The 12,692-nt window shown below is 44.2% G+C and overlaps 1 protein-coding gene across 1 annotated transcript in view; it reads right to left on the reverse strand.

Annotated features, from left to right (window-relative positions):
• Positions 1-9,436: 9,436 nt before the first annotated feature.
• EXOC4 (exocyst complex component 4) overlaps positions 9,437-12,692 on the reverse strand; it is a 2,700,837-nt gene continuing 2,697,581 nt past the window's right edge. The window contains exon 18 of the mRNA XM_069629625.1: positions 9,437-11,697. Within this exon, the coding sequence (XP_069485726.1) occupies positions 11,460-11,697 (238 nt within the window). The 3' untranslated portion in view covers positions 9,437-11,459. The remainder of the gene's footprint in view (positions 11,698-12,692) is intronic.

Consider the following 12,692-nt stretch of genomic DNA (forward strand, 5'->3'; position numbering starts at 1 on the left):
TCAGAACCGCATACAAAGATTGCTTATCTGTCCCCCACTACAAACGGGCCACTATAGGAGGCAACAGCTTCCCGGTAAAAGCTGCCAAGTTCTGGAACTCCCTGCCTCCAAACCTCAGAGCAGACTTGCCTTATCAGAACTTCCGTTCCAAGTTAATCTCCTGGCTGAAACTGGAGACCCACTAAAACCAGGTAGTGTCCAGCGCTACACGCACACATTGTAACCACGTGTGCCTCTTGCTTATCTGTATATTACATTACGGCCTGCTGGCCTACTGTTGATTTGTATATATTGTATATAACATTTGTGCACCTATATTTGTATTATGTATTTTCCTCGTGTAGTGTAACCAAGCTTCGAAAATTCTTGTAAAGTCTGCGCCCTGATACCCCCGGGTACGCTCGCGCATTATAAATAATAAAACAAACAAACAAACAAACAAACAGTCCTGCAGGTCGAGGGCTTGGAGCATCTGGACCAGAGTGACAATCTTAAACTTGTCCTTAAGTAAGTACAGGTTCAAGAACCACAGATCCAGTTTAGGATGCCTCCATCTTTCATCGTTGCCAGATTATTTCGAGCAGGGCACCTGTTCTATGGCACCTTTCACCAGAAGTTGACAAATCTCCTCCAACAAGATGTTTTGGCCAGAGGGAGGATGTTCTGGAGTGCATTAAACAAAAGGGAGGCAATATCCCTGATGAATGAAATGTAAGGCCAGGCATCAGATGCAGTGACATGCCATTCTGTGCCAAATTAGGAAATTCTTCCCCCACAGGGGCTAAATGAAGTCTCCTTTACAAGGTGCTTCGTACCCGGTCTCTACCCCTGGTTGGACAGTGCTGCAGCTGTTGCCTGCCTGAAGTACCTTGCCCCTGCCTCTGTGCACCCATGGAATTGCCAGATCCAGGGATTTGGCATCTGCCTTTGAGCACTGAACCTCTGGAGGGATTTGTGGGCCTTTGCCCCAAACAAGTTATTGCCTTCAAACAGCTTTTCCAGGAGTTTGCCTGAACATCTGGGGTGAAACCCGAGATCCTCATTCAGGAGTACCTAGTGAACAATGTCCCTATTGCCATAGCATGTACCACTCAGTCGGCTGTGTCCTGGCCCAACTGCAGAATTTGGCGGCATGCTTTTCTGCTAATGTTGACTATGGCCCCAAAGCCAGCTCTCACCTCCCCGGCAAGTGTTTCCAGCACCCGAGACTGATAACCAAAAGCAAAAAGAGAATGTTGCCAGTGCACAGGACTAATGTATGGCAATGGTGCACAGATTGCCAGAACCGAAAACCTTTCTACTCCAGACAGCCAGCTTCTTATTCTCTGTATCACAGAGGAGAAGACTGAAAACTGCTCTTTTTTCTTTTAGCTGTGTGCACTGAATATGTCCAAAGGAAATGGCACACAGTGAGGTAAGGAATTGTTTCTTTCTGTACAGCTTCCGCTGTATTTTGTGTCTGTAGATGCCCATGTAGAGTTTCTTTTTGCATTCATATTTATGTTACTAGAATTTAGGATCTTATCGGTAATAGGATGGAAAACTTAGTGAGAAGTATCCTTTAAAGCATTTTTCAGCTAATGCATGCGTGTATTGTTCAAAATTGTTTTTAGGAGTTCCTGTGTAGTGTTTGTTTGAAGCCGGACATCTTTGCAACACAATTCTGTTTCTAATGTGCTCTATTCTTTTTCAAGTTTACTCAGGTTTTGGTTGGCCTTCACATACTTTTTACACTGCTGAGGAGGCAAATCATTTTTACATTTACAATTTAATTTACAGACCAATTATAAAAACAGGGGGCTTCATTGCGTGTTTGTGGTGCGGGAAAGTGACAGTAATTCCGTTACAGCGACTATTTTGATTGGTCCTAGGACCTCCTAGCCCTAACACAGGCTTACTCAGTTCTGGATTTCAGCGGCAAGCAGGAGATACAGAGAAAGACATGACGCATGCAAAGCCGAGAGGCCTGCAGAGCGGACTGTGAAGCTCCGCTTACCCAACCTGGCAGTTTCGGCTCGAAGGGTTAAAAAACACTTGACAGAGAAATTAGATGAGGTTGAATAAGTAGGATTGAGGTAGCCATGGTGAAATCAGATGCCGCCTTGGCAGGGCAGCCTGAATGAAAAATGGCGGCACCATTATTTGAGCTGCAGCCCACCCACCGATCCTTCAAGCCAAAAAGCAAAACTGGGGGCGAGTAGGGGGAGGGACACACCCAGCCACTCGCCAAACCTTGCCCAGTCCTCCATTTTTGCAGTTACATGGCGGCCCAGAGTATAAAAAGGGGCTGGCATTTGGGATGGGAGAGGGAGGGGAGAGATGCGGTAACAGAGTGAAGGTGGAGCAGGAGGAAGGAGGCAAATAAAGGATGAGCAGGAGAGTGACTGACTGGGCGGGATGATGGAGAAAAGAGGAAAGAACAGGAAAGGCTTGGGGGAGGACAAGATCAGGAAAAGATAGTAAACAGACGAGCAGAGAAAAGGAGAGGTAGAGAGGGAGGGAGAGAGGGAGAGAGAAATAGAGGACCATCAGAGCCAGGTGACGGCAGCATGAGGTGGAGGTGGGGTGAGGCCCTGAGAGAAAACCCAGCACTAGTTGCTAGAGGCTAGTAGGACCAGAGATTACAGACCCCAGAGAAGTTGCTTAATAAGAGAAGACAGAAGAGGCAGACACCATAATACGGGCCTGGTGGGACTGACATGCCAACTAAAGGGAATAGGGAATACTTGGCCAGTGATCAAGAGCCAAGGACTGCAACCCCAGAGGCTCTCTGGAAACCTAAGCCTCGTTTCCTGGCAACCTGAGCATGAAGGCAAAGAGCAGGGGTGAAATCTCTGACAAGAGCTTAGCTTGTGGTGGGCTCCAACAAGGCCGAACACAAAGGAAACGACTGGTTACATCAAAAAGCCAGCGACTAGCTCAGCACACGAGACATTGCCCTTGGTAATGGGCTATAGTGAGGGTGGCCTGAAAATCAAGCCAGTACAGATGGGTAAGAACTAGACTGTCGGTGACAAATGGACTGCAATGACCCTGGAGGACCCTCCTTTGCCCAGATAGTGTGTGTGCTCGTGGATCTCAAGAACTAAGACCCAGAGAAAGACTGTTTTGCTTGGTGTCTTGGGGAGCCAGACTTGTGGAACTTGGGAAGGTCACATTTCACTTCTATGAGAAATCTATCCCAACACCGAACTCTTGTAGAACTGTGGATCTCAAAAAGATTGCTCCAGAGAAGACACGACTGCTCCACTAAGAGCCTTATCTACAGTTAATCGTGGAATTATATTGGGTCTTTCATATTGCCCACACACTCTGTAACACCTTGGGGATGCATGTAGAACATGACTTTAAAGTTATAAAGATTGGGATGAAAGCTACAATAGTAAAAGTCAGGTTCAACCTTTTAGTTCCCCAAAGATGGCTCTCAATACAGATGTTCGAAACCATCAATTATTCCCATATTTACCAGCCCATTATTTGGCACTGAGACTAACAAAATAAATGTATTTGGCCTGTAAAAGGTAGAACTGAACCAACTGGCTTGGAAAAAAGTATTTGAAAAGTAAGAGCCACATATTAATGCATGAAAAAGCCAACTGAAAAACGGTCAAAATGTAAGGAACTATTTCAAAATGTCCACATGGCTTAAAGCCTGGATACTGTGCCACGTTGCAATGAGATTACATTACAAATAGTTTCATATAGAAGGCCCAGAAACATAGGTATCAAAAATGGAAACCCCCCTGTGATTTGTATTCAAGTTACAAACTATATTGGTTTAATTCTGCAAAGATTAACCTCTTGAGAAAACCGTTTAGACACATTGCATGAAAGAAAACATTTGGCTATGCTGCTTTACTGGCGATGCCAATACTTTAGCCTTCCCGCTCCCAATTACTGTTTTCATTTGTAAAAAAAGGAATTCACAAAAAACAACGCCACTTAATATAACATTAAGATTAGAAACATTGCAAAAACGATGCAGTGTAGCGCAAAAAAACAAAAAGGCATTCACTTGAAAAAGACATATGTTTGTGAAATATTCTGATTAGTAATTCTGCACAACTTTTCAAGCATATAATTACAAAAAAGAAAATGATCTTAATTTTGCTTCTGTTAAATAGACCATAAAGTTTCAATCGAAAATTCAGAAAAATTGTGAAATGCAACAAATAGTTACTAATAGTTTTTCCACCAGGTTTCCCCATCATGGAACTCCGATGGCATCATGGATGTCCCTGCATAGACAATATCCATTAAACATCATTAATGACCATAGCCAGTCCTAGGATTTGAGAGGCCCTGTGCGGCAAAAGTGGTGCAGGGGTCTGCATATGATTTGACATGTCAGAATGTGATTTTTTATTATCGAGGGTATCACATTAAGTTACATTACAAGAAGTTGCCAGGAGTAAGCCAAAAGACACATACCCATGTTAAGTGCAATATATGAGTAGTCACTGTGATTATTATATGCTTGACCACTGACTACTTAACAATTGAGTTTTTTAATAGTGTACCCTATGAAAGTTGATAACCTTTAGGGCTACCTATTACACTGAAAGATAGCACAAGTTCCCCAGGATCACACACACATTAGTAAAATAGCAAAGCCAAGGTTTGGCACTTGAATACATATCTTCACAGCTTCCATTGGTAAATACTGCGCGCCCCTGCCGTTTACATGGTCTCCAAGGGCTCACGTGGCTCTGTCAGAAAAGTGGGTAGGGCTGGTTAGTGAGGGAGAGAGGGATTGGATAGAGTTAGTGCTCATCTGTTGAGGCATGCAGAACCAGGTGAAACTGGCGTCTGTGCATGTGAGCTTTGTTATGTGCACTGGTTTGTTCTGTCCGTAAGTGTCTGGTCCGATTGATTGTTGGCATTGGGTTTGTAGTATGATTAGAGAGGCGTGTGTGTTTAAGGACTTTTTGGTGGGTTAACTAGCCCTCTGGGTGGATGCAGTATGTGAGGGGTGTGACGAGAAGGCGTTGTTTAGTTGGTTTCGGGTGATCTCTGAGTGTTGAGTAGTTTTGTCAGTTCTTCATTCTGTATTGTACCATGTTAGCTTTGGTCCTAAATGTATGGTTTGTAGAGGCGCGTGTCTAAACTAAAGCTAAATACGAAATCAGTACAATTCTAGTGTGGCTGAATTAGAAAGCAGCGGATGCCAAATCAGTACAGTTCTAGCATAGCTATGTTCATAAGCAGCATAGCTAACTCAGTACAATTCTAGGGAAGGCATTGGGCCACATTTATTTACAAAATGCAACAGTAGTTAATGCAAGGCATCAAAAAAACCGACATCCCCAATTTATGCGTGGGGGAGTGCTTCATAGAATGGCCATGGGCGAATGCAGTGAACCTGTGACCCTACCAAACCTCCCCAGCTCTGTTTTCCCAGCCCCTGGGCGTAGAAAACTCAGCGAAAAAAACCCAGGCGATGGAATGACATAGAACCACCATGAATGCTTCAACATAGAGCGCAGAATCTGTCGCTCCAATCTAGGATGGAAATCACTAAAACCTCGGCCAATATGCATTAATGTTTGACTTGCAAGTGCTACAAACCCCGATTAATAGAATTGAAATGACAAGTTTAAAAATCCCATACTAAATCTCACAAATATATACATTCTTATAGAAGCATGGAAATAAAGAGTAGGATTGCAGTTGTATTTTTCCAGTCAGGATAGGGAAGGTAATGCCTAGGCCATCACATCGTCCCTCACGCCACCAGACTCGCTAGACACCGCCCACCCCTCTCCTCCCCACCACCCAGTACAGCTGTCCCTTCTCTGTGCCCCTCTGTATCCCACCCCCACTGTATATCTGTTCTGCCCTCTGAAATGCACTCCGTTATGCATCTGTACTGTTGTATACCTCTGTAAAGGGCTCCATTATGCATCTGTACTGTTGTAAAGCGCTCCGTTATCCATCTGTACTGTTGTATACCTCTGTAAAGCGCTCCGTTATGTATCTGTACTGTTGTACACCTCTGTAAAATGCTGTTATACATCTGTACTGTTGTATACCTCTGTAAAGCGCTTTGTTATGCATCTGTACTATTGTATACCTCTGTAAACCGCTCAGTAACGCATCTGTATTGTTGTATACCTCTGTGATTGATATAAATGTTTATTCAAATATATTCATCAAACACATACATATAACAAAACAACAAATATAACATGATTCATTGATACATATTAAGTAATTCAAACACCATTGCATTATTTAAAAGGACAAAAGTCAAATTCTAAAAAGAAAAGATAATAGTAAAAACACTCAATTTACATCATTGTAAAATGCAGCGTCTTAAGCTCTTAAAAGCCCCCTTCTTAGATACATGGTAGCCTTTAAGTACAACAGCAGAGCCCAAGCCGTCGATTCAGTTTCTGCCATTAACAAGAAAGTCATAGCAGGCCTCTGTTATGTAGGGGTATATTTTCTCTTGTGTGAAACTTACAAGATCCTTCCTTAGTTTTCCCACTTTTTTGTTAAGGTTAAACTCTTTGAAATCTTTCATTGTGGCATCGAGTTCTTCAATGCTCTTTTTATAGCTAGCAATGACAGTAGAATACTGACCGGTCAGACGGTGTGAGTCTTGAGGACATTAGAGTGGCTAGATAGGGCTAAAACGTATGTAAGTGGGTCTTCAAAGTTTAAAGCCACAGGCACATACTGGCAGTATAGAATCTGAGGCGACCTGCACCTTATTAAGGGTGGTGTTTTGGAATTCCCCACATTTATGATGTGCTTCAGAAGGCCAAACTTGTTACTGAGTTGACCTTTTTTTTAAAAACACTTAGCTAGTGTTATTTTAATCATTGCAAATTGATGTTTTGTGCCGGGAGGCACGGCATGTTTTCCTGAAATACTTTCCCTGGGAATTTAGAGTTCCGTTTTCTCTTTAGGTCCCCGATAATGCACGATAAAACAAACGACATTGGAGAAGTAAAATTCTAACAACCATGAGTGTGTCAACCTAGGACCACCACCCATGGGAGAATCCACTGTTTAAGGGTAAAACAGAGATGATGTGAAGGTATCCCAATTGATATGGGACCTTTTGAATTGGTCTAGCATTTTCTAACATAGATTCTCTCTGTCTTCCCCTCCTTTACCCCATGTCCCGCTCTCTCCTCTGTACAGGGTGGGCCTCCTATTGACAACCCAGATTCAGCTCAATCAAAAAGGAATTAGATCACACACCAACAAGTGTTGATCTACATTAGCCCTGATGAAAGTGGTACTAATATTTATTTTCCACTGAAACCGGTAGGATTTTTCTTGTGCCCTGACATTTGAGAACGTACAAGTGATGTCCACAAGCCAGGTCACAAATTGATCCCTGTCCTAAAAACCACAATGAGGGACCATGTACTAACTCTGAGGAACAGAGCAAAAACAAGATATAGATCTTCTAACCTCAAGGAATAGGAGTGTTTCTTGATCTATCTTGGTCCAGTACTCCAGTTTTCTTTAAAACTTTAAGCATTTCGTGTGTAGAGAGACACACGCAAACTTTGATTCTCCATTTGATTGTTCCAGCCGAGAAACATTCCTTTTAAATTAATTGCATTCCACGAAAACCAAATAAAGCTGATGTTTACTTGGACAACAACACAAAAACCTTTGTGTAAAGAATAGAGGAAAAGGACAACAGGAATACTTTAATAAGGATTGATTTCTGAAGAAAAGCAATATTCGAATAGAAGTTACTTGAATCAAGTTGTGGTATAATGATTATTAAGGGAAGATTTGAGTTTTAGATCCCTTAACTTGGTTCTTTTTTGTGGATATCTGATAATGAAGTGATATAGCGTGGCATCTTTGTTCCCCCAAATTCTAAGCCATAAAATGCTTGGCGCTACTGCCCAATCAACCTCCCAAAAGGTAATCCCCAATTCTCTGTGCACCGAGGCACAGGAGGTGGAGCCTGGAAGTCCCAGGAGCTTTTTGAAGAAACGGTTTTCCCTGGCCTGTATGTCCCAGGATTTACAGTACCCCCATAATGATGCTCCATATTGCGTGGCCGCCTTTACCTGCATAGTATGGACCTTAAGAGCCGATTCCAAGTGTTGGCCCTTACATTTAGCAGACAAATGGGACCGTTCCCCCGCCGCCCCCCCCCAGGTATTGGAGTATTGGCCCATTTTCAGAAATTGCTTTTTTACATGCACTGTACTGATCAGGGTCTCTGAAAACCTGACCCCCAGGTAATCATACTCTGACACTCTCGGTATGATTTCCCCCTTGCCCATTATTGGGCACATTTTGATGAACTTTCTATCTTCACTCCAGCTCATCACCGCTGATTTAGTGGTATTGATCTTGAGGCCTAGATTGGCCATAAAGGAAGCGTAAGCATCAATCAAAGTAAAGCGCTCCGTTATGCATCTGTACTGTTGTATACCTCTGTAAAGTGCTCCGTTGTGTATCTATACAGTTGTATACATCTGTAAAGCGCTCCGTTATGCATCTGTACAGTTGTATACCTCTAACGCACACTGTTGCTTCTCGAAGCCATGAATGCGCTCAATAAATACCATGATAATAATAATGCTAGCACTAAAAATGGGCAGTATTTCACAACGCAGCTTCTAAGACTTAAAGACACCATTAAAAATAAACAGTGGGATATGATTGCCAGCTTGTAGTTGCTGGTTGGAAAATACATGCAATATTGTTACTATGCAATTATATTAAAGAAATGGCATGTGGGCCAACAAACACACACCATAGGAATGAAATCGGTGGTTTAAAAAGCAGAGTATATTTTTGGGAGCACTGGGGATAACGGTCTTGAGAAATGGCACACGTGTTGCTATGTTCTGATCATGCTTACTTGGGATTCAAATTGACTTGCACGTGCCACAGCCACTTCCACCACCACCCCCCCCACACACCTCATCGCCCATGGCCCCCCCACGCCACTTACTTCGTTTTCCGAAGGGCATTGAAATGAAGGACCGGGGCCTCCATGGAGCTGATGGGAAGTCGGCAGCCTCTCCATCCTCCGCTCTTGAGGCCAGCAAAAGTAGTTATGGAGGGAAGCTGTTGCCCATCGGCCCCCATTGGCACGGGCCCTCGACCACCACCTAGACTGCCCATGCCTAGGGTTGAACCTGCCAATGATTTACCTCATCACGACAGACATCAGAAGATAAATGGTAGCGGGCGAGGAAATGCACAGGCGAATGGAAAGTCATTTTCGCATATGGCAGGCTCAATTGCCACTACATTATATTTTCCTTCTTTGCCGTTAACCAGTGTGACCATTGCCAGGCCCCCGGGAGGAGTGCACAAGAGGAAGGGGGGGGGGGCTCACTCCTAAGCAACATGGCATGCAATAATTGCAATGCGACCACCATATGTTGGCAGCTTAAACATAAAGAAATCAGCAGCAGGATAAATAGACTCAACACGACAGGACTCCTGAAAGGTCAATGAGGGCAGATTTATATTTGCGGAATGTATGATTTGAACATTTAATTGTGCAGTTGAAACAGATGAAGCCCCAAACCACTTCTGTGTACGTACATGTTTATTTCTCATCAAAATACAAGCAAGCGATCTCTCTCCCTTGACAATCATGTCCATGTCACCTTCTAGCGAGGAAAATCCTTATACTCTGTTTTTATTCTGTAAGCTAAAGCACAAGGTAAATAATACAGGCACCCACATTTAAGCGAGTCACAAAAGTTTCACTCAATACTAATGCGCTCATTCCCACGAGTCCAGGATGCAGAATACCGAGTGAGATTGGAGAGCTGGTCCAGTAGCTTTATAGAACTCCTTCCAACACATAACTCTGCAGGATGCCGAATGGTGTCTTTTCTCTCTGATATCACCAGAGATGTATTCTAAAGTGTACAGGTGATGCAGTATTTCCCTCTTCCCGTGATGACGAAATGGTGCACATTGTAAAATTGCTAAGAAGGACTCAAGAGCCATTGATTGCAGGAGAACCGCCCACTTCATGTGGGGAGGGGCGGGAACGTATGATGTTTATCAGAAATAGCCACCCCATTGCTTCATGTGTGCAACCTTCACCACTGGGCCTAAAAGGGAATGCACAGGAGGCAGAGGTATAACAGTGTACATGAAGGTCCCACTAGAGGCAACAGTTTTAAGATTCAGGGGGAAATTGGACAGACATGCATTTGGTGACATTTCAGTTCCATTGTGTTCCGGATTTCCAAATCCTCAGAACCGAGTAGATGAGTGGAAGGCAAGATAATACAGTCCTCGCTGGTGGCATGCTCGTTCTCAGTGATGCAGCCTAAATACAGGGATAACACACCTGAGATTATCACCCAGCATAGTGCTGTGCAATCTCTTGCGTAAACTGTCTTGTGGTTAGAAAGCGGTGTCTGCATTGGGAATATCTGTGACATTACGCCAGTCGCATTGCAGAAATGCAAGGCCACATCATTGCAGGGGGATAGGAATGTGGGCCAGGCCTGAGGAAAACAGGACTCACTCTCCATCTGATAGAATCAGGCAAGAGACACGTTCTCTACTGTCTTAAAACCCCTCAGGCAGGGTTGTCCAACTCCAGGCCTCTAGGACCGGACACATGTCAGATTTTCATGATGCCCTGCATTAATATTAATGAGGTACATTTGCATACACTGATTCCAAATGTATGCACATTTTATCTCATGAATATTCATGAGGGATATCCTGAAAACCTGTCAGGATTGCGGCCCCTGAGGCCTGGAGTTGGACAACCTTGCAAAATCAGACATGTCAGGCGGTCTCACATTAATATTGAAACAGTTGTCTATTATGTGAAGGGGCAAGTTACTCAGGCGCAAACACTTTTGTAGGCCTAGCCTTTAAATCAGAGAATTAAACAGTCAGAATTTAGCACTTGTTTTTCTTAAGCAACATTTCCAAATTTCTTCAGGCCAATTGCAAATTCGAAAATATATGGCATCAGCGTGGCAACTGTACAATGAGAAACTAAACGGTTTGTCTAAAAGTTGAACTAAATGAAAAAAGAAAGCATTGGCAGTGAGAAAGTTCCCCGAATAAACGCAAAATACAACATGCTAGCCTTTTCTGCAACATCATATATGCCAGTGTCCTACCAACAGCGTGCGCTGCGATGCCAGGCCTCTGCGGGTGGGCCTCAGATCCCAGAGCTAAGTGGGAGAATGGACTAGCATCGTCTGAAGAAGGCGACCGCACACACCCTTCATTCAATGGAGGGAGAACGTGAAGAAGGTGGCCAATGGAGTTAAACAACAGCTACCTATGGTACTCCACACGTTATCAGGGCTGCCTTACTGCTGATGTGTTTTTCAAATGGACCACTTGAAGTGGTGATGAGGGACGGCCTCGGACAGCCTCTATGCGTGTGTGAATATGACTTTAGTATTGTGTGCAGCTTTGAGCGCCACTCAGTGAGGCCGAGCAGTGAGCGTCCTGCTGATGCCTCCCTGGTGGACTCAGACAGTGGTTATCTTCTTGTCTTTGGTGGCCTGCTTGATTGCTGCCTGCTCACAGATGATCTCTTTCAGGCGCTGCAGCCTCATGTTCTGGGTGGTCTGGTCCCCTACCCCGGTCTGGCTGCGGTGCAGCAAGCTGAGGGCGTGGATGTACTCCAGCTCCGTGTACTTGACTCCTTGGTCCACCACCAGGTTCAGGAGCTCGTCTGCGCTGTTGTAAAGCATCTCGTAGTACTGCCTGGAAGAGAAGATGGAGAGCCAGTGAGAAGACAGGCTGAAAACCACTTGGGCATATCTTACACCTAAGATGAAATAACAGCGCTGAGAATGGCAGTGCTTATATCTCTTGTGTGCTGAAGCACTAAGCAGTGGCGAGACAAATTCATTAGGGCTGCTAAGCCAGAGCTCATCAAATAAAATCAGGTGGCGCCACTGAAGAGTTAGAGAAACTTTGCTTTAGGGGAAGAGCCGGGTCAGATAGATGCACCAGGAAGCTGTTCACTGGCTACACAGACAATGCCTTCCTTAAGCAAATTGGCCCATATTATAGAAAAGGTTGCACCAGTGCAATTTCGCACGAGAGCAATTTCTGGCCCACTGTTGATACTGTTTAAAAGTGCACTTGCTCCAGTGTAAAGTTTCTGTAATATGACACCTGCAGAGAATCTGCTGCCTCGCTCACAAAATCAGGACTCAGTGATTGAGCACATTTTTCTCACTCACTCTGACTGTCAAACAAAATGATAATGTGTTATTCATATAGCGCCTTCGCCAAAGTGCTTTACAGAGGGCATATTTAAACACAATATGACCCAACCAGAGTTGGCACTCATTTATCAACCTTGGCAGGATGAAAGGCTGAGTTGGTATGACGCGATTCTAATGTGCGACCTGCAGATCACACACAGATCGCAGCAGCGCGCTAGCTGGATAGCTCAACCTGCTGAGCTATCTTAATGGTACCCCCACAGACCTTTCCGTCATTGAACAAGAATACATAGACATGAATGGAAACATACGAAGGACGTCTAAAAACCGGGAATATGTGCAGAAGGGGAGTGCTAGAGTGGGGGGGCCTTAGCTCCTCTCTCTCCTCACATCACAGACATTTCCAAAAGGCCCACTTCCAGCTTCACCTCCTCATAGCCTTTCTCCCTTTCCTCCCTTTACCCCAGAAACCAATTTCTCCAGAGCTCTGGTCCTCTCTAGGATGGACTGCAACAGCCTCTTCCT

This window comes from Ambystoma mexicanum, chromosome 12 (assembly GCF_040938575.1).
Source record: "Ambystoma mexicanum isolate Mex_15411 chromosome 12, UKY_AmexF1_1, whole genome shotgun sequence".
In the NCBI taxonomy this organism is placed as follows: domain Eukaryota; kingdom Metazoa; phylum Chordata; class Amphibia; order Caudata; family Ambystomatidae; genus Ambystoma; species Ambystoma mexicanum.